At 38.5% G+C, this 23,184-nt stretch overlaps 1 protein-coding gene across 6 annotated transcripts in view; it reads left to right on the plus strand.

The window, feature by feature from the left end:
- FUT8 (fucosyltransferase 8) overlaps positions 1–23,184 on the plus strand; it is a 274,423-nt gene that overhangs the window by 248,341 nt on the left and 2,898 nt on the right. For 5 of the 6 annotated variants that reach the window (XM_073011083.1, XM_073011082.1, XM_073011085.1 and 2 more), the window contains 3 exons: positions 5,619–5,865; positions 8,015–8,191; positions 17,364–17,514. In XM_073011083.1, coding sequence (XP_072867184.1) covers positions 5,619–5,865; positions 8,015–8,191; positions 17,364–17,514 — 575 coding nt within the window. The remainder of the gene's footprint in view (positions 1–5,618; positions 5,866–8,014; positions 8,192–17,363; positions 17,515–23,184) is intronic. The other variant, XM_037984143.2, reaches the window with a different exon arrangement.

Raw genomic sequence — 23,184 nt, forward strand, 5'->3', positions numbered from 1 at the left:
TCCAATTTCTTTCATCAGTGTTTTATAGTTTTCATTGTAGAGATCTTTCACATCTTTGGTTTAATTCCTAGGTATTTAACTTTATTCGTAACTATTACAAATTGGATTATGTTTTGGATTTCTTTTTCAGGTTGTTCACTGTTGACATATAGAAATGCTACTGGTTTTTATATGTTGATTTTGTATCCTGCAACTTTACTGAATTTTTCAGTTCTAAATTTTTTTTTGGTAGAATCTTTAGGTTTTTCCAAATGTAGTGTCATATCGTGTGCAAACAACAAGAATTTGATTTCTTTCTTTTCATTTTGGACACTCTTTATTTCTTTCTCTTGTCTGATTGCTGTAGCTAGAACGTCCAGTACTATGTTGAATAACAGTGGTGACAGAGAGCATCTTTGTTGTGTTCCAGATCTTAGAGAAATGGTTTTCAGCTTTTCCCCACTCAGTGTGATATTAGCTGTGGATCTATGTGTATGGCTTTTATTATGTTGAGATACGTTGCTTTTATACTCAGTTTTTTAAGGGTTTTTATCATGAAGGGATGTTGAATTTTGTCAAATGCTTTTTCGGCATCAATTGAAATGATCACATGGCTTTTGTTCTTCATTCTGTTGATATGATGTGTCTCATTGATTGATTTGCATATGCCCAACCATCCTTGCATCTCTGGGATAAATCCCATTTGGTCATGAATGATTGTTTCAGTTTCATTTATTTCTACTCTGATCTTTATTCTTCTCTTTTACTAATTTTGGGTTTGATTTGCTATAGTTTTCTGGTTAAAATGCATCATTAGGACATTTATTTGAAGTTTTTCTGCTTTTTTGATGTAGACATTTACTGCTATAAACTTCTCTGTCAGTACTGCTTTCACTGTATCCCATAGGTCTTGGTATGTTGTGTTTCCATGATCATTTGTTTCAAGAAATTTTTTAAATTTCCCTCTTAATTTCTTCATTGATCCACTGGTATTTAAGGAGCATATTGTTTAATTTCCATGTGTTTGTATAGTTTCCAAAGTTTCTCTTGTTACTGATTTCTTGTTTTATTTCATTGTGATCTGAGAAGATACTTGAGGCTGGGTGCAGTGGCACATATCTGTGGTCCTGACTACTCAGGAGGCTGAGGTGGGAGGATCACTTGAGCCTGGGAGGCAGAGGCTGCAGTGAGCTGAGGTCACACCACTGTACTCCAGCCTAGGCAAGAGTGAGACCCTGTCTCAAAAAAAAAAACCAAAAAAACAAAAAAACAAAACTTGATAGTATTTCAATTTTGTGAATGTTTTAAGACTTGTTTTGTGACCTAATTTATGGTCTGTCCTTGTCATACTATCTATGTGCTGAGGAGAAGAATGTGTATTCTGCAGCCATTGGATGAAATGTTCCATAAGTATTTATTAGGTCCATTTGGTTTGTGGTACAGATTAAGTCTGATGTTTCTTTGTGGATTTTCTGTCTGTCCAGTTCTGAAAGTGGGATGTTGAAATCTCCAGCTATTACTGTATTGGGGTCTACCTCTCTTGTTAGCTGTAATAATATTTTCTTTATGTATCTGGGTGCTCCAATGTTGAGTACATATATATTTACAATTATTATATCCTCTTGATGAATTGATACCTTTATCATTATATAATGACCTTCTTTGTCCCTTTTTGTAGTTTTTTTCTTGAAATCTATTTTGTCTGTTATAGGTATAGCCACTCCTGCTCTTTTTTGGTTTTCATTGGCGTGAAATATCTTTTTCCATCCCTTTATTTTTAGTCCACATGTCTTTATAGGTGAAGTATGTTTCTTGTAGGTAACAGGTCATTGAATTTTGTGTTTCTTATCTATTCAGCCACTCTATGTCTTTTGATTAGATAATTCAGCTTATTTACATTCAGTGTTATTATTAATAAGTAAGGTCTTACTGCTGCCATTTTGTTATTTGTTTTCTGGTTGTTTTGTGGTCTTCTCTTCCTTCTTTCTTTCCTTTCTATTTTCCTTTTAGTGAAGGTGATTTTCTCTGGTGGTATGTTTTAATTTCTTGCTTTTTATTTTTTGTGTATTCATTGTATGTTTTTTGATTTAAGGTTATGAGGCTTGCAAATAACTTATAGCTTGTTATTTTAAACTGATGACAATTTGGCACTGATTGGGTAAACAAACATGCAATTGAAAAGAAGTCTAATAAATACTCTGTACTTTGTCCCCCCAACTTTTTAACTTTCTGTTATTTCTATTTATATCTTATGGTACCAAGTATGTCTTGAAAAGTTGCTGTAGTTATTTTTGATTGGTTCATCTTTTAGTCTTTTACTTAAGATATCAGTAGGTTACCTATCACAATTACAGTGTTATAATATTATGTGGTTTTTTTGTGTACTTAGTATTACCAGTGAGTTTTGTACCTTCAGATCATTTTTTAATTGCCCATTAACATCTTTTTTCTTTAAAATTGAAGTATTCCCTTTAGCATTTCTTGTAGAACAGGTCTGAGTTGATGAAATGTCTCATTTTTTGTTCATCTGGGAAAGTCTTTATTTCTTCTTAAAGCTTGAAGGATGTTTTCACTGGATATACTATTCTAGGGTAAAAGTTTTTTTTCCCTCAGTAGTTTATGTCGTACCACTCTCTTCTGGCCTGTAATGTTTCCACTGAAAAGTCTGCGCCATCGGACATACTGGAGCTCCATGGTATGTTATTTATTTATTTATTTATTTATTTATTTATTTATTTATTTATTTTGCTGCTTATAGGATCCTTCATCCTTGACCTTGGAAGTTTGGTTATTAAATGCCTTGAATGGTAGTCCTCTTTGGGTTAACTCTGGTTGATGTATAACTTTCTTGTACTTGAATATTGGTATCTTTATCTAGAATTGGGATGTTCTCTGTTATTATCCCTTTGAATAAACGTTCTGTTCCTATCTCTCTCTGCCTCCTCCTTAAGGCCAATAACTGTTAGATTTGCCCTTTTGAAACTATTATTTAGATCTTATAGGCATACTTCATTGTTTTTCATTCTTTTTTCTTTTGTCTCTGTTGACAGTGTATTTTCAAATAGCCTGTCTTTAAGCTTACCAATTCTTTCTCCTGCTTGTTGACTTTTATTAAGAGACTCAGTATGTCAGTTGCATTTTTCAACTCCAGAATTTCTGCTTGATTCCTTTTAATTGTTTCAACCTCTTTGTTAACTTTATCTGATAGAATTTTGAATTCCTTCTTTGTGTTATCTTGAACTTCTTTGCATTTCCTCAAAATAGCTCTCTTGAATTCTCTGTCTGAAAGGTCACATATCTCTCTGTCTCCTCAGGATTTCTGGTCCCTGGTCCCTTACTTAGTTTGTTTCTTAAGGTCATGTTTTCCTGGATGGTCTTGATGCTTGTGTATGTTCACTGGTGTCTGGGCATTGAAGGCATTTATTGTAGTCTTCACAATCTGGCCTTTTTTGTACCTGTCTTGGGAAGGCTTTCTAGGTATTTGAAGGGAATTGGGTGTTGTGATCCGATTTTGGTCATTGCAGCCATATCTACATTTGGGGGCACCCCAAGCCCAATAATGCTGTGGTTCTTACAGACTTGCAGAGGTACTACCTTGGTGGTCTTAGATAAGGTCTAGAAGAATTCTCTGGATTACCAGGCAGAGACTCTTATTCTCTTCCCTTACGTTGTCCCAGACAAATGGAGTCTCTGATTCTGTGCTCCAAGCCTCTTGTAGCTGGGAGAGTGGTGACACAAGCCCTTCTGTGGCTGTCACCACTGGAACTGCACTAGGTCAGACCTGAAACCAGCATAGCACTGGATCTCACCCAAGGTCCAGTGTAACCACTACCTGGCTACCTCCTGTGTTGGCCCAAAGTTCTAGGGCTCTACAATGAGCAGGTGGCAAAGCCAGTTAGGCTTTTATCCATCGCTTTAGGACAGCGAGTTCCTCTGGGCCCCTGGCAGGTCCAGAGATGCCATCTGGGAGCCAGCATCTGGAGTTGATAACCTTAGAACCCTACCTGGTCCTCTGTTCTCCTGCAGCTGAGCTGGCACCCAAACCACAAGACAAAGTGCTTCCCACTTTTCACTCCTCTTTGCATAGGCAAAAGAGTCTCTCCCTGTGGCCACTGCAGGCCCAAGGTTATTATTGCCAGGCTATTTTTCATGTTCACTTAAGGCCCAAGGGCTCTTCAGTCAGCTTGTGGTGAATGCTGCCAGGCCTGGGACTTGCCCTTCAGGGCATTGGGCTCCCCTCTGGCCCAGGCACGTCCAGGAATACCCTACAAGAGCCAAGGCCTGGAATCAGGGACCCCCAAGAGCCCACTTGGTGCTCTGTTCCATTGTGGCTGAGCTGGTATCCAAGTTGCAAGATAAAGTCCTCTACTCTTCCCTCTCCACTGCTCAAGTAGAAGGAAGGAGTCTCTTTTGGAGCTGTGAACTGTGCTGTCTTAGATTAGGGAAATGGTGGCATAAGCACTGCCTTGGCCACCTCAGCTGGTATCTCACTAGGTTACATGCCCCATAGGTCTATTGGCTTTCGAGCCCAGCCCAGTACTAAAACTTGCCTAGAAATTGCAGTTCCTATGTCCTAGACTGCTTTTCAAGTTTATTTAGGGCCCAGGACACTTTAGCCTATAGTGGTAAGGCTTGTTGAAACACAGGCTCCAACCACTGGGATGGACATTTCTCCTCTAGCGAGGGCACATCTAAATTCTCCCTCCATAGGCATTGGCTGAGTTCTTTGCTAATAGCCTGGGTGTTGCTTGCCAGTTGGCTTGGTGTTGCTTTCCGCTGTGACATGGCAACACTGAATTTCAGTGCAAAGTCCCACAATCACTGCACTCTCCCTCCCCCAAGCACACAGATTCTTTGCACCACATGGCCACTGCATGGGGGTGGGGAAGGGGTGGCATAGACAATCCAAAACTGTCTTTCCTACTCTCTTCAGTGCTTCTTTCAGCAATACGAAGTTAAAACCAGGTACTGTGATCACTCACCTGATTTTTGGTTCTTGTGAAGGTGCTTTTTTGTGTAGATAGTTGTTAAATTTGGTGTTCTGTGGTGGGGGCAGCGATTGGTTGAGGCTTCTATTCAGCCATCTTGCTTCATCTCCCTCCAATAGATTAAAAAAAAAAAAGACTTTAGAATTATCTAATTTTTTTCTTTAAAAGATATAGATGATTGGGTTTTAATTATAATCTTCAGGTGTTTCCAGAGTCATTGTGTTCTGTCATGAAAGTAATGCAACAGCAATTTGCTGTAATGAAAAGCTAGAAGCTTTGAGAACACTTTATTTTCTAATTCCAAAACAATAATAAAAAATAGAACTTTGCTAGCTGGCTGTGTCTACTGTAATTCTTTGATGAGATACTTTGAGTTCTGGATACCATGAGGTGTTGATATGACAGCATGTTATGATAGAAATTTTTAGAAAAGACCAGAGACTTGAGCGGTAGACTAACCTGCATGTGAAATTCACCTCCGTCACTTTTGCTCTGGTATTTTGAGCAAGTTATTTAACTTCCTTTGTAAAGTGAAGATTATACTTCTTTAGAGTTGCTATGAGGATGAAAGCACTCAGAATAAGTTCTTGTTGAATGGTAGATGTATAAGGAATACCAAGTGGTAACAATTATGTGTTTTGATATTTTCAGGTGAAGTGAAGGACAAAAATGTTCAAGTGGTCGAGCTTCCTATTGTAGACAGTCTTCATCCCCGTCCTCCATATTTACCCTTGGCTGTACCAGAAGACCTCGCAGATCGACTTATACGAGTGCATGGTGACCCTGCAGTGTGGTGGGTGTCTCAGTTTGTCAAATACTTGATCCGCCCACAGCCTTGGCTAGAAAAAGAAATAGAAGAAGCCACCAAGAAGCTTGGCTTCAAACACCCAGTTATTGGGTAAGAATCTGATTTTTTCTTCAAACTGTGATATGTAGTAGTTAGGGTTATGTATCTTTACAACATATTGTGAATTTTACAATATATGGTTCAATTTTTATAGTCCCACCAAAGAACAGAGGTTCTAGAGCTATCCTAAGGGCACATGGAGACTATTCTTTTGTTTTGTTTGTTTACTTAGAATAGCTGAGAAAGTTTCTTGGTAGTGCTCTATTACTGTCTCCAGTGCTCCTCTTCCTTTGCTTCTTTCTCCTGTTATCACAGCTCTCTTTTGGCTTTTGTTGTTGTTATTTTTGAGATAGGGTCTCACTCTGTCACCCAGGCTGAAGTGTAGTGGCTCACTGCAGCCTTGACCACCCTGGCCTCAAGTGATCCTCCTACCTCAGCCTCGCAAGTATAATAGCTGGGTCTGCAGGCATGTACCACCATGTCCAGCTTCTTTTTATTTTTATTTTCATATTTCCCACCCCACATCTTTCCTTGTGTCTTAGTCTTCATATGTAGAGAAGTTATTGACCCCATTCTAAGTGTTAGACCTAAAGAAGGTACATGTGAAGTCAGAATATCAAATCGTATTTCTTCTCATGTAACTTTTGATTGAAATTCAGTGGAATCATTTGTTCTGCCCACTTCATCTCTGTAGAGCACACTGAACAATTCCAGTTTCCCCAGAGAAAGGGTGATTATGAAGGATGTGGGAAGGAAAAGATGATAGAATAGATGTCCATATGATTGTATCCACATGTGGGTTATAGTCTGGAATGCAAAGCAAAGAATAGCCATGAAGATGGCAGAGTAACTCTAGTGAAATCAAACCTTCACTCCAGATTCATAATAAAAAACTGGCCTTAGGCTTGGCCTAAGGCATACCCATATACTGTGACCTAAAGGCATATAAATCTACCTTTTTCTACATATGAATAGTGATTTAGTAATTTTTGGGGAGGGGAAGGCAAGATTTCAGGAGGATCTTTTAATTTATGAAAATAAAGTATTATTTTTATTTCTATTAATATTACTTTGGGGCCAGGCGTAGTGGCTCATGCCTATAATCACAACACTTTGGGAGGCTGAGGCAGGTGGATCACTTGAGCCCAGAAGTTTGAGAAAACTCAACCTAGGCAACATGGTTGAAACCCCATCAATATCAAAAAAAAAAAAAAAAAAGCAAAAATTAGCCAGGCATGGTGGCACATGCCTGTAGTCCCAGCTGTTCAGGAGGCTGAGGTGGGAGGATCACTTGAGCCTGGGAGGCAGAGATTGTAGTCAGCCGTAATCACGCCACTGCTGAAAATGTTCTGAAAATGTGTGCCACAGAGCAAGACCTTGTCTTTAAAAAAAAAAAAAAAAAAAGTGACTTTGGAAACACTAAGATGGGAGGAGAGAGAATACTGTGGGAGTCAGTGCCTTATTCAGTACAGAGCAGTGTGAATCTGTTTCCCCAATTTTACAGTTTTGGGGCTTTTCTTAAATATGACAGATGAAATCAGTATCTGCACTCATTTGATATGGTGAAAAACAGAGAAAGGAAATTCATTATGCCCACAACAGAAGGGCTGGAATCGGCTTCATTTACTTAAAATATTAAAAGGTTTGCCGGTCTTAACGGTGCTATAAAAGTTCATCCAGGTTAGTGTTTTCCTGGGATAACTCTAAGTTCTACAAGCTGGCAGTTATGGTGACTCTACAGGGTAAAATAAAGAGGAAAACCCTTGGCATCAGAACTTTACAAATAATATCTCTAATGTTCTTTAGTAACAACTGTGAATCCTGGTATCATCCTGGTAACAAAAGTCTTAAGTTATATTCAGTTTTTTTCCAGACAGCTGGTTGCTGCCTAGTATGAAATGCAACTCTGGAATCTCCCATTTATTCCTAAGATATGAATTATTTTTTCTATAAGAAATCATTCTTCAAAGGCTTTACTTACTTTCTAATTCCACTTGTATTGTTTAGCCTGCAAATATATTTAGAATATGTATTTTTGAGTTTTTAAAATACTATGTGTTTTACTTTTTCTAATGGTTAAAATGAAAGAAAAAGCTGTTAAAAATGCCTATAATGCCACCATAAGTAGGGGTATAAACTAAGTACCCTGAAAGCACCCAGTGTCCGTACATTACCAGCAGAATCTGAATTTCTCCCCCAGAGTCCATGTCAGACGCACGGACAAAGTGGGAACAGAAGCTGCCTTCCATCCCATTGAAGAGTACATGGTGCATGTTGAAGAACATTTTCAGCTTCTTGCACGCAGAATGCAAGTGGACAAAAAAAGAGTGTATTTGGCCACAGATGACCCTTCTTTATTAAAGGAGGCAAAAACAAAGTAAGTTAGACCAACTGGTGATTCTAGAGTGGGGCTGTCTCTTTCAGTTTAAAAGAATTCTTACTTCCCATGACTTATGATTTTTGTATATTATTTTTGCAAATTATTAGGGTTTTAAAAATTCAAGTGACTATATACTTGTATAACTGTCAGTCTAATCAAAGCATTTTTATTAGCCATATCCAATAATGCCTTATAAGAAGTCTAAAATGAACTGGACCACTGACTTATGCATTGTCACCAGCAATAATCATTATCATCATTAAAAGTATCACCCTACTTCTTGGTACTAAAATCTTCATTACTCTGTTGGAGCTATCATAACAAATAACATAGACTGAGTGGCTTAAATTACAGAAATTTATTTCTCCCTGTTCTGGGACTGGGAAGTTCAAGATCAAGATGCTGGCAAGGTAGATTTCATTTTCTCTTGGCTTGTAAGCAGCCACTATTTCAGTCTGTGCTCTGTGACCAGGAGAGGAAGTGTTCTGATGTCTCTACGTATAAGGACACTAATCTCATGAGGGCCCCACTCTCATGACCTCATCTAAGCCTAATTATTTCTCAATGGTCCTATTTCCAAACACCATCACATTGGGGTTAGGGATTCAACATAGGAATTTGTGCAAATGTAAACTTTCAGTCAGTAACACTAGCCAGCTATACAGACTGTTAGCAATAAAACCAGGTGCTTACCGTTTTGATTTCACTGTCTTTATTAACAATTACAGGCAACTGAACACATATGTAGAGTTTTGTCTCATAATAATTTCTGGAATTTGAAAGTTATACTAAAGAAAGGTAAGGAATCAAAAAGTAAGTTTTATAAGTTGAGGAATAAAGACTACTAGTATGTATGGAACAGTAACAATTATTTTTTGAGCTTGCCTGTATTTCAGGCACTGTGCTGGGTGCTGGGGATTTCATGATAAACAAGATACACCCTGCTGTCAAGGAATTCCCAAATCTAATAGGGGAATAAGCAGTTACCCTACAGTGTGAGTAACACTATTACAGGGTTAACATGGGGTATTCTGAAAACACACAGATAAAGCACAAATCCTAATTGGATACTTCTTATAGGATCTGGGTAAACCTGGAGTTGGTCTTTATTTACTATCAATAAATGAAGGATGTATTAAATGTATGTGAAAGTAGGAAATTAAGGAGAAGAAAATTCTAGTCTTAGTTCTGCTCCGATACTATCTCCTCCAGAAGTCATCCCTGAACCCTTGACTGGTCTGTGTCCCCCACTCTGTGCAGTCCTCTGTTGTAGTGTTTAGCACTTGCTTACTTCTGTCTCCTTCATTAGATTATAAGTACTTTGGATATAATACCTAGCTGTAGTTAAATGCCCAGTAAATATTAAATAGTGTTGATTTCAATCCCATCAGTTTGGAAACATTAACAGTTAATCATTTAAGCTTTTTGGCTATTTAATTAATGTATTTATTGTCCCCCATGTTTCAAATGGGAGTGAGGAAAATAAATAAATTTAGAATGAGGACTATAATGCAGGTATTAATCTAAGTCATTAGATAATAATTTAAATCCTTTTTCTACCTCTGAAGAATCCAAATGAACCTGAAGAAAATTGCCTTTTTTATTCAAGGCTCCCTCTCTTGAGAACGTATACACACTACCATACACATGCGTGCATGTGTGTGTGCGCGCGCGCACACACACACACACACACTGAGATATGTATATATGTAAACAAAGGGCAAATAATCAGCCAGGCATATGAATGAGTTAATGTAAGAGGGATTAAATGAACATTTGGGCACAAAACACAATTTAAAAAAAAGTATGGTTTGCCATGTTTCTTCAATTTAAAACACCAAACTGAATTTGTAGCTTGGTTGAAGAAAAAGATACTAATTTTGTCTGCTCTTTCACTTGTTCTTGAATGCATCACAAGCTTTTTTTCTTGTTTTCTTGGTGAGCAAATTAATTCATGCTCACTTAAAAATATGCAAGTTGGTAAATACCCTATTCATTTTCATGCTGCTGATAAAGACATGCCCCAGAATGGGCAATTTACAAAAGGAAGAGGTTTAATGGACTTACAGTTCCACATCCCTGGTGGGGCGGGGGGGGGGGGGGCACTCACAATCATGGTAGAAGGTGAAAGGCATGTTTTACATGGCAGCAGACAAGAGAAGAGAGCTTGTGCAGGGAAACTCCCATTTTTAAAACCATTAGATCTTGTGAGACTATTCACTATCACGAGAACACCAGGGGAAAGATTTGCCCCCATGATTCAGTTACCTCCCACTGGGTCCTTCCCACAACACGTGAGAACTCAAGATGAGATTTGGGTGGAGACACAGCCAAACCATATCATTCTACCCCTGGCCACTCCCAAATCTCATGTCCTCACATTTCAAAACCAGTCATACTTTTACAACAGTCCCCCAAAGTCTTAACTCATTTAAGCATTAACTCAAAAGTCCACAGTCCAAAGTCTCATTCAAGACAAGGTAAGTCCCTTCCACCTATGAGCCTATAAAATCAAAAGCAAGTTAGTTACTTCCTGTATACAGTGGGGATACAGGCATTGGATAAATACACCCATTCCAAAAGAGAGAAATTGGCCAAAACAAAGAGGCTACGGGCCCCATGCAATTCCAAAATCCAGTGGGGCAGTCAAATCTTAAAGCTGCAAAATGATCTCCTTTGACTCCATGTCTCACATACAGGTCACACTGATGCAAGAGGTGTGCTCCCTTGGCCTTGGGCAACTCCACCCCTATGGCTTTGCAGTGTATAACCCCCCTCCCCGCTGCTTTCATGGGCTGTCACTAAGCGTCTGCGGCTTTTCCAGGTGCATGATGCAAGCTGTTGGTGGATCTACCATTCTGGGGTCTGGAGGACAGTGGCCCTCTTCTAACAGCTCCACTAGGTGGTGCCCCAGTGGGGACTCAGTGTGGAGGCTTTGACCCCACATTTCACTTCTGCACTCCCCTGGCAGAGGTTCTCCATGAGAGCCCCATTCCTGCAGCAAACTTCTGCGTGGGCATCCAGGTGTTTTTATGCATCCTCTGAAATCCAGGCAGAGATTCCCAAACCTCAGTTCCTGACTTCTGTACACCCACAGGCCCAACACCACATGGAAGCTGCCAAGGCTTGGGGCTTCCACCCTCTGAAGCAATATCCTGAGCTGTACTTTAGTCCCTTTTTATCATGACAGAAGCAGCTGGGACGCAGGGTACCAGGTCCCTAGACTGAACACAGCAGAGGGACCCTGGGCCCAGCCCACAGAATCATTTTTTCCTCCTAAATGTCCGGGCATCTGATGTGAGGGACTGCTGCAAAGGTCTCTGACATGTCCTGGAGACATTTTTCCCGTTGTATTGGTGATTAACACTCGGCTCCTCATGACTTGTGCAAGTTTCTGCAGCTGGCTTGAATTTCTCCTTAGAAAATGGGATTTTCTTTTCTGTCACATTGTCAGGCTGCAAATTTTCCAAACTTTTATGCTCTGCTCCCCTTATAAAACTGAATGCCTTTAACAGCACCCAAGTCACCTCTTGAAATCTTTGCTGCTTAGATACCTATAATCCAGATACCCTAAATCATCTCTGTCAAGTTCAAAGTTCCACAGATCTCTAGGGCAGGGACAAAATGCTGCCAGTCTTTTTGCTAAAACATAACAAGAATCACCTTTGTTCCAGTTCCTCATCTCCATCTGAGACCACCTCAGCTGGACTTTATTGTCCATATCACTATCAGCATTTTGGGCAAAGCCATTCAACAAGTCGCTAGGAAGTTCCAAACTTTCCCACATTTTCCTGTCTTCTTCTGAGCCCTCCAAACTGTTCCACCCTCTGCCTGTTACCCAATTCCAAAGTCACTTCCACATTTTCAGTTATCTTTTCAGCAGCACTCCAATTCTTGTACCAGTTTACCCTATTAGTCCATTTTCACACTGCTAATTAAGACATACTCGAGACTGGGCAATTTACAAAAGAAAGAAGTTTAATGGACTTACAGTTCCACAGAGCTGGGGAGGCCTCACAATTATGATGGAAGGTGAAAGGCGTGACTTACGTGGTGGCAGACAAGAGAAGAGAGCTGGTGCAGGGAAACTCCCGTTTTTAAAACCATCGAATCTCGTAAGACTTATTCACTACCATGAGAACAGCACAGGCAAGGTTTGGGGACCCAGCCAAACCATATCATTACCAAAGCAAGGAAAAAGTATTATCCTCAATCCCATTTATGTAGTCTCATTTTTTAATACAGTCATGTACCACATTTCAGTCAGTGATGAAGCACCTGTGTGATGGTGGTCCCACAGATTATAAAACTGTACTTTTACTGTACCTTTTCTATGTTTAGATACACAAATAGTTACCATTGTGTTACAGCTACCCTCAGTATTCAATATAATAACATGCTGTACAGGTTTGTAGCTTGGGAGCAATAAGCATTCCATATATTCTAGGTGGGTATATATGTATAGCTTAGGTGTGGTATAGTTGGCTGTGCCATCCAGGTTTTTGTAAATACACTCTATGATGTTCGCGTGGTGATAACATTGCCTAATGATGTATTTCTCAGAACATATCCTCGTTGTTAACTGGAGCATTACTGTAGTTAATTGAATTCTTTATAATATAAACCCTTTTCACTTAATACAACAATAGATCCATTCTGCCAGGTTGCTAAAACAGTCATTGTAAACATCTTTTTTGTTTGTTTGTTTAGTTTTTTTTTGCTTTGTCACCCAGGCTGGAGTGCATTGGTGCAAGCGTGGCTCACTGCAGCCTCAACCTCCTGGGCTCAAGAGATCCTCCTTCCTCAGCTTCCCGAGTAGCTGGGACCATTGGCATGTGTCATCATGCCCAGCTAATTTTTTGTGGGTAGAGACAGGATCGCATGTTGCTGAGGCTGGTCTTGACCTCCTGGGCTCAAGCAGTCCTCCCACCTTGTCCTCCAAAGTGCTGGGATTACTGACGTGAGCCACCATGCCCAGCCTAAACATCTTTTTTTTTTTTTGAGACAGAGTTTCACTCTTGTTGTCCAGGCTGGAGTGCCATGGCGCGATATCGGCTCACTGAAATCTCTGCCCTCCAGGTTCAAGCGATTCTCCTGCCTCAGCCTCCTTAGTAGCTGGGATTACAGGCATGTGGCCCCACTCCTGGCTAATTTTGTATTTTTAGTAGAGACGGGGTTTCTCCATGTTGGTCGGGCTGGTCTCAAACTCCCGACCTCAGGTAATCCGCCCACCTCGGCCTCCCAAAATGCTGGGATTATAGGCATGAGCCACTGCGCCCAGCCACATCTTTTTTAATGACTACATACATATACATTGTACGGATATGTCATTGTTTTTTGACCAACCATTCTCCGAATATTTGGCAGTCAGGTTATTTCCAATGTTTCATTCTTACAAGTAATGCTATGACATATGCCTAAAATTATCCACATTATTTCCTTAGGTTTCTGGACTTGGAAGTATTTAGATGCAAGGATATAAACTTTTTTTTTTTTTTTTTTTTTAAATACAGGGTCCAGGTTGGAGTGCAGTAGCGCAATCTCAGCTCACTGCAGCCTTGACCTCCTGGGCTCAATGATCCTCCCACCTCAGCCACCTAAGTAGCTGGGACTACAGGCACATGCCACCACACTCGACTAGATATAAACATTTTACAGCTTTGATCCATAGCACAGCATGACAGTTTTATACCAAACAACCCTTATAGTACAGTTGGCAGTGTCTACTTGAACTGCACGAGTAGTAAAACCAGAATTTCCTCCTTGTAGCCAACAGCTGTAACTCCCCTCCCAGTGGTGGTCCAGGCAGCAATTTTCTCCATGTTCTGTTATAAATATAGTAGTAGCCTTTTATGCGTAATTTTTTTCTCTTTGTAAATCCTTTTATTTTTATTTTCGACTTGAGTCATTTCTTGGGGATTTAAATGATGGGGTTTTTTTATTTACTCTTTTACTTAAATGTTTTTCTACTCTGATTTAATTCTACTTTAAACCACTCAGGATTGGTTTTGATACCTAAGCAAATCATAAAACTTCTGCCATTGTTTTAGGAGACCAAAAGCATGAATTAGTCTATTAACAAAGTATATAGTGTGCAAGGTAATCATTGTAAGACTTTTCTGCTTTAAGAGGGTGAAGAGATGAAAAATTAAACTTAAATGATGTATAGTGTTCACACAGTCAGAGGAGAATCCATTTTCTGTGTTGCTTATTCTTTGAAAAGGGGTTAAAATTAGCTTTATGCATATAGCTTCTGTGTGAAGATGCTTAGTTAATGCTTTGTGGCTTGGTATTACACTTCAGATTTCTCCATGTTAAGATTGAGTTTGGCCAGGCGCAGTGGCTCCTGCCTGTAATCCCAGCACTTTGGGAGGCTGAGGTGGGCGGATCACTAGGTCAGGAGGTCGAGACCATCCTGGCTAACACGGTAAAACCCCATCTCTACTAAAAATACAAAAAATTAGCCAGGCATAGTGGTGGGCGCCTGTGGTCCCAGCTACTCAGGAGGCTGAGGCAGGAGAATGGTGTGAACCCGGGAGGCAGAGGTTGCAGTGAGCCAAGATGGTGCCACTGTACTCCAGTCTGGGCAACAGAGTGAGACTCCATCTCAAAAAAAAAAAAAAAAAAATTGAGTTCATCCACAAGATTTTACCACCAGCATCCCAGTGACTGTGGCAGCCATTGCTGTTGTGGCAATCTCTTAAGTAGTTCAGTATTACAGTGTTTGAATCACAGAATCATTGACAGTCAAAGAAATAAGAACTATTAAAGTTGGCTACCCAATATTACATTCTAAGGATTGTGGAGATTAGGGATGGGGTTAAACCAGGAAGAAAAACAAGCCTTTAAAAGTCTCCCAGGTAAAATATTTACAAATTGAGTTTATTCTTTATTTTTAAAATGCTGGTTGAGTTCTTTCTAAAAGTAGATACATTGAAATGTTCTTGTCATTTGTTAAAAGTTTTTTGTAAAGTATTTGGTTGCCCTGTAAAATGAAGAATCAGCAATGAGTGGTATATTTGTTCACTATTTTGTTGAACTCCTATAACATGCTGGACACAGCACAGAGCACTAGGAATACAAAGTCAAAATATAATGTGTGGCTCCTTATCTCAGGGAGTAACCAACAGGTAGACAATATACATGTAACACGTAATTACAGTATAGTTAGATAAGTCTCCTGAAGGAGTTTACGTACCAGGTACGGTGAAGTCACAAAGAGAAGTATCTTCCTCAGTCAAGGGAAGGACTTCAGAAAACAACACCAGATATTAGTTTATAACTGGAAGCTAGTCCTTCGTGGATGATATAAAAATAAATTTTTATACAGCAGAAAAAGAAAAAAAAATTCCTAGAATCTGAAACCTCAGGGTAGAAGAATTCCTCCACTGACATACTTGAGGGCAAAAGACAAGAAGCATGTTTGTGCAAAAAGTTTCATGCGCATTATGAAAGGTGTAAAGTTTCCTTCTTCCATTATTTACTGTTTCGTTTGTGTGTGTTTTGTTTTGTTTTACACTTAGGTATCATTTATGAAGCCATAGCGATAGGCCTGAGAATTCTTTTGCATGTAGAGATGGGCCTGAGGAGCTTAGGTACCTTTTTTTTTTTTTAATTTTTTTATTTTAATAGTGATGGGGTTTCACTGTGTTGCCCAGGCTGGTCTCAAACTCCTGAGCTCAAGCAGTCTGCCTGCCTCAGCCTCCCAAAGTTCTGGGATGAGCCACCACACCCAGCCGTAGGTACCCTTTTTATTTGGTTCCAGAGAGGGCTCTTTTAGTTAGGAAGACCATTAATGTTAGTGTTACTTCTTGGTAAATTGATCACTCCTTTGTTTCACTGAACATCCAAACCATGCTGACAAAGTTAGTCTTTATTCAAGAATAAAACCTGTACTGGTTTTATCAGTTCCCCCCTTTCTTTCTCCCTCTAGCATTTCATATTTCTTTGTTGTTGTTTCTGCTCCATGCCTGGGTATGCAGCTTCACAAGAATCACATTAAAACTATTTCTGGTTGTTTTCTTTTCAGAACAAATGTGACATTTTCTTCATCTCCTTGATTTTGAGCTGAAGAGGGCAAACTGTCAAAAATAATGAGGCCAAATGGATTTGAACACTGATTAGCAGTCTGAAACAGTGCTCAGAGACTTTGCCTTTACAATCATTATTACAGAGGCAATGAGGGAAAGCTCCTTGGTGGCCATGAAATGAAGAGAAACTGAAACAGCTCTTAGGGGATTAGGGAAAGTCCCAGGCATAGGTAGCACTCACTTGTTCATGTATTTATTCACACAGCATTGTGTGGAGTGCTAGATGCTGTGATGCAGAGAAAAAAAAAAACTCATGGTCCTAACCTTTTTTGGAATACTGTTTGAAAGACAAACATGTAAACTGACTCCTGATGCTTCAGGGTTTCTATATAGGAACTATTATTCCTCCAGAAAATATTTATTCCTCCTCTGTTATATTCCAGATTCTCTTCAAAAGACATCCTGTATGAATACTTTTAAACACACACTCTATCTCTAGCAAGACTACCAAAATATGACTTGGTGGGCATCTATGGAATTTGCTTCCATAAATATTAGAATGGGCTATTACTGTCATTAGGTAAGAGTAGATGATTCTTCAAGAAGGATGCAGGTTAAGGGAGACCGTTACTTCTCACAAATTTTTAAAATATTCGTCTCTTCTTTTTATTATTAACTTGTAATGTCAATGAAGAAGACATTTACAAAGTCTAATCCAAATCTGAATGATCAAAAATTCTAAATTAAAAATTTTAATGAGGTTTTATCACAACATTTATATTCTAAAGGAAAAGCTCAGTGACCAAATATGAAAGAAGTTTGAATAAACTCTTAAAAGTCACTCATTACAAAAAGAAAAAGGAGATTTCAATTTTCGACTATTTCATGAGTTGATAAAGAACATTTTGATATGTGTATGTGTTTTATATGATATGCCAATAAAGTTTAATATACAGGGCATTCCAGAATGGTTTCTGCCCCACTGATGAACTTCAAAGATGTCTCATCAACTATACTGTTAAATGCCATAATTAAAGGTCTCCTTTCTGTTAGAAAGCGCTTAGTCCAAGCAGCAAGTCTACCTTCTGATAGGATACTGTGGTATCTATGACCATCTATAAATTAATTTATTTTTTCAGGTACCCCAATTATGAATTTATTAGTGATAACTCTATTTCCTGGTCAGCTGGACTGCACAACCGATACACAGAAAATTCACTTCGTGGAGTAATCCTGGATATACATTTTCTCTCTCAGGCAGACTTCCTAGTGTGTACTTTTTCATCCCAGGTAAGTGTCAGTAGGGCATTTTAAAATAACCAATACTTTTTGGTTGTATAGGAGTCAGAAAAATTATTTGTGTGTTTGTGTATTGTTAATGTTCATTATTGTGACTCAGGTGCAATTTTTCTGATACTCAGTAATGATCCCTTTTGTGGAAGAATGAAAAGATCCCATAAAATACCCATTCATGTGCACTGAATATTTAGTTGTTTGCAAGTAATGGCTGACTGCATCTCCACTGAAGCCAGTTACTGGAGTTGTTTAAAGTACTTGGCTTGTTCACAGCATTTAACAGAAACAACAAGTAATTAAGCTTACTTAATACTTTCTAATTTTGCATATAGTCAATATGTAACCAGAATCCATCCATTTCTACACATTAGTGCACTGATACTGAGAGGCTTAAATGTCCTAAATTTTGCCTCAGTTGATTGCTTTATAGAAAAGAGAGTAAATGTAATTCCCTTTCAAGTTCTACTACATTTCTACCAAGTGAGAAACTGTATGTTAAATTTAAGAAACACAATATCACAATCAGTTTGTATTTAATTGTTGCAGATGATTATATTTTATGGGTGTGGTGTATGTGTTTTTATGAGGGTCCAACCAGCTTTATATGCCCTATGGAATATCAGAATAACAATATTTATAGTGGATTTTATTCTGTTCTCTCATTTATGCACATATTAATGGTTAGTTCATTCAACCAGCTGTTAAATACACTCAAAATTATACTAGATGCAGAGGAGATTTCAAAGGAGATTGAAGATCCAGTTCTTGCCCTGGTCCAGAATCTAATAAGCAAAATACACACATGAAATAACTGGAGAATAATTAACAGAACATACAAATTGGTATAAGATAAGTGTATGCTTAAATGTCGAGAAGAGGCAGAGAAAAGAAAATGTGAAAAAAGGAAAGCCACATCATTTTTACGAGAGTATACTTCGGAGAGTAAAAGGAAACGGATACTTTCTTCTTATATGACAATATACATTGTCATGGGATGGCGATACGATTTTTGGAAAGATACCTAGCCAGGCAAAGGTTACGGATTCCTTTAATATGGAATAAGAACACAACTTACTACCCAAAGATAGCTGCACAGAACACACAGCAGCAATCTTAATCAGAAGGGAAAATGTCTTCAAGTTCCCATGAAGGCATCCACTATTGATGTTTCTCCCTAATTGGGGTGCGGATCCTATCTTTTAAGAAACTCTCATTTCCATTCTTATTGCAAGAAAGGTGCAAGGTTTATAACTTCTTGATTCCTTCCAACTGTTTTTGAGAGTCTTGACTATGCATCTGCCTGATCAACAGGTACATGTAACTGGTAACAACCTCCAAACATTCTTGATGCTTATTGTTAGAATGAGTGAATCAAGAGTCACTTCCCCAGGTATGCCACCTTCTTGTAGGCCTGGATTTTAGGCCTGCCTGAAGTCAACTCCTCTAGTCCAGGTTTCTCAACCAAGGCACTATTTTAGACCCGATAATTCTTTGTTGTGAGGAGCCATATTGTGCATTGTAGGATATTTAGCAGCCTCCCTGGCCAGTAAGACCTTCACTTCAAATTATGACAACCAAAAATGTCTCCAGACATTGCCAGATGTCCCCTGTGGAGCAAAATTGCCCTGGTTGAGAGTCACTGTTCTAGTCACAAGATTCTAAAATTAAATAAATTTACACATGTCTAAATGTTTACCAGTCTCACATGTAGGCAGGCACGGAGACTTACAGGGTTGTACTCATGTTTTACTTTTCTTCTTCCAACCCTCCTTAGTAATACCATTAGGCTTATTCTGGAATAGAAAATTTTTTTCTTTACTCTTTTTTTTCCTTTTTGAAGTTGTACTTTAGAATTTTGGATCCTCATAACTCCAATTTTGACCTAGAAATCAGGATCTCTGTCACTTCATGATGGTAGAATTCTGTCTAGGCTTGAGGAGAATATTGTTCTATGACTTTGTTTGGTTTTATGCATAATGTCGACCTCAGTATATTCAGACCTTGGGTCCAGAGAAGCAATTCATATGAAGTAGGAGTGGTGCTGAGAAGACTTTCTGTATCCAAAGGAATAAGGCTCATACTTATATATCATGTTGTTCCTAAAAACTCTTGGCAGTCAAAGTTTGCATAATTTCACTCATTTGAACCTAAGCAAAATTAAAATAATATTTCATAACCCAAAATAGACTTGAATAACTCAAAATATTTTATGTTAGGGTTCACAATAAAAGTTTAACAGTAAAAATACCTTCCATTTTTATAGTGAGTAGCAGTTTGCCTAATGTGATTACCTCCTTAGCATGTACCTTATTTGATGACTAACCACTGTAGCATTTGAAATTGTAGAATAATTCCATATTCAGTGATAAATCTTTGGGCTTACCTCAGGATTTTTTTCAGATATTTTTAGTAAAGAAGTATTTAGTAAAGTTTAATGTTTTTGTAGTGTGAATGAAATTGTTTGCAGGATTATTATATAGATTCCCTTACCAAAACCAAAATTGGAATTGTTTGAAAATGCCCTAGAAATATCTTGTCGTCATTGCCAATAGAGGGTGAGAAAAAGTCACTGATGGGATAAAATGCCAAACCATTGACCACTGATCACAGATCAAGAAAGAGACAACCTGTGGTATAGAGTCGGGATATCTGTATTTGAGTCCAACTTTGACCAATTAGTGGCTGTGTGTCCTTGAACAAATTACTTAGCCTATCTCTTAACTGGTTTATTTTTCTACATGTGAAAAAATAATAGTACCTATAGTATAAAGTTTTTGTAAGGATTAAGGAGTTATAAAAAGTTATAAAAAGTAAAGCACTGTGAATAGTACCTAGCAATACAGTATTAAACACATTAGCTGCTATTATTATATATATGAATACTTATAGGAATATCTCTGCCTGTTAGACTCTATAGTATTTATTTTGCAGCTCTTTTTCACATGGCTTCATTTCAGACATGGCTTTCTTCATTTCACATGGCTTTCATATCAAAAGCTCTCACATTTTAGAAGGAGCATGAAACGAGCTTTTCAAGGACTCCATTAGCTCTACTTGTGGTCATGGGCAATGCTTAGGGTCCGTAAAGAAGAGGAACTGTTAACATTCAGCATGTACATTTCTCTGGGCCAGTGTACCACCTCAACTTCATTTTGTTTAGCTTATTGAAAGAGAATATTGCCATATGATGTGATTTTTCAGAAACAAAAGTTCTTCATTCCCAAAAGGTGAATGAAGACCTAGTATTTCAAGTAAATGTGTGTGTGTTGACCTTAGTGAAATTAATTTTCAGACTTTCCTATATATGTCATAAGCGTTCTGGAAAATGGAGGAAGACTAAAGCCATACATCCAGAAGAGTGACAAAAGATAAACATTGAGAATATGTTCAGCCCAGAATAAAAACATGGATAACCAACTCTCAACCTTCTTCGATGATTATTTCATGTGCCAAGAGATGTTAGGAAGTGATACAAGTTTAATATCCCCTTCATAATTATTTGACAATCTTTAAGTTTTATTCATGTAAACTTTCTGTCTCCTATACACTATCCTTTGAGGAATACCGTATAACAGTAGTGGGAAAGAGTTGACCTGTTGACCATGAGCTATTGTAGACAATACTGCAGGAATGAAATGCCATACTAGAAGGAAAAATGCAAGGCTACGTGTTTGGAAAACTGCAGGCAAAACTGTCATGGCACCTTAATCGAGATTTCTCAGAAGTTTTTATACCCATCTCCCTCAGTCTCAGGCTTCTAATCTTTCTTTTATGTCCTTAAGTGAGGTAGGGGAATTCTCTCTTCTTCAATGAAAAGTTGTTAAAAGCCAACACTGTGGCTCTGCTCTCTAATTTTGTTACGATTATTACTCTTAGCTTTCTGAATTCCTTCATCAGATCTGTTTCTCAAAGCCAAGTTTGTCCTAAAAGCCTCATAAATTGAATAGCACAGTCCTCAGGATTTAATATGAAAATTGGAGGCAATATTAGCATTTTTTCAAGTGCATCAAGTGAATTTTGAAAGCTATGCAACCATACTCTAAAACATTCTACCAAATACATTAATCCTATTCTGTGTTACTGGATATCGCCTATGTGCAAAGCATGTCATTTGTCACTTATTTTCTTATTTGAATCTTAAATCTGAAGCAAAGAATTTATAGTTCGAGAATAACAGCAGTTGACAGCCCAGCTGTAGATAGGCACAGTATCAGAAAGGTTTTCTGAAAATATTGCTTATCAGGTTCTGGGATCAATTTTTATTCTGAAATCTGACTTACAAAAATGGTTGCAGGTGCTCACTTTAAAGACTAACATTGTTAAAGACATTGTTTAAAGAGCAGTGAACATTACTCAGTTGTTTCAGCCATTGAAAGTCATCATAATACAAAATCACTTTTTTCCCCCATGACACCTCGCTTTATGGCGATTATTACAGTACTCTTATGAGCCTCTCTGTGGTCTCATTCCAAGTCCGCATGGAACTCTACTCCCCTTGTTACACTTTGAATCAGGTTTTGGGAGCCCAGAGGGCAAAACCGAAAACTACATTAACTATTCTAGACAGAAGGCTCTGGATTAGAATTTCCATTGAGATGTGGCTCGTGAAACAACAGTGGATACCTGTTGAGAGTACCATGGAGGAAAGCACAGGGTGAAATCCCAAGGTGTGAACTCTGTGACTACTTCCTAGAGCAGAAGACAAGAAAAGTATTTGCATCCACAGGGGCTCTATCTAGCTTACAATGCTGAGTGCTGTACAGTGCAGCTGTTACTGCATTAATCCTTCTGGCATTTCTCACAACAAAGAAAAGACCTGGTTCTTATTCTCTTATTCTGTAGTAAAACAAAGTGGTTTACAGGAAAAGTGCACAGATCTCTCAGCCACTTCCAACTTCTCACACTAGGAGATCCTCCTGCCCTTATCTGTTTTGACAAAAATAAGATCGCATCTACTCTGAGAAAGCTTTGGAAGCTTATGTAAACTCAGGCTACTTCTAAGGGATGAAATTCAGACTAATGGATTCCTCCCTCTTCTTAAATTTTTTTTTAATACAGTCATATCTGTTTTATCCTTTGGCAGGATTTTTGCTGTTACCCATTACTCTGTGCTTTACGATGTACTAAAAATGATGCAGTGCCATGTCAACACAGAATAAAGTTAAACATACTACATGTAGCCAGCCTCTGCTTTGCAAACCATAGACTGCTCTCAGTCATGCCACCTGTCAAGCATCAAACCTGAGTATGGACATCAGCTACAAGCCTTCATTTACCTGCCATGTGATTTGAACTTGTAAACCATGTGGTAGGTAAGGAAAGAAGAGAAGCAGCATAGAGTGACTAAATGCAAACATTAACACTATCGTAATCTTTTTAGCCTTTTGCAGTAAATTGCCCTATGGTTGATATAGATAGTTTTAAAATTACTTCCTCTTAATGTTATATATGGATCTTAAGGGTTAAATATCACCCATGGACTTATGTCTCCATTACTGGGCTGGTATTATGCCTGGAGCAATATTCATTCAACAGATAGATACTCATTGAGCACCTACTATGTGGCAGGCATTGTTCTAGGTGTTTATCCTAAGGGAATATATACTCAAGAGCCTGAAAGAGTTCTAATTGCGACTCTGCCATTAACTAGTTCCTTTTGGATTT

This window comes from Chlorocebus sabaeus, chromosome 24 (assembly GCF_047675955.1).
Source record: "Chlorocebus sabaeus isolate Y175 chromosome 24, mChlSab1.0.hap1, whole genome shotgun sequence".
Classification (NCBI taxonomy): domain Eukaryota; kingdom Metazoa; phylum Chordata; class Mammalia; order Primates; family Cercopithecidae; genus Chlorocebus; species Chlorocebus sabaeus.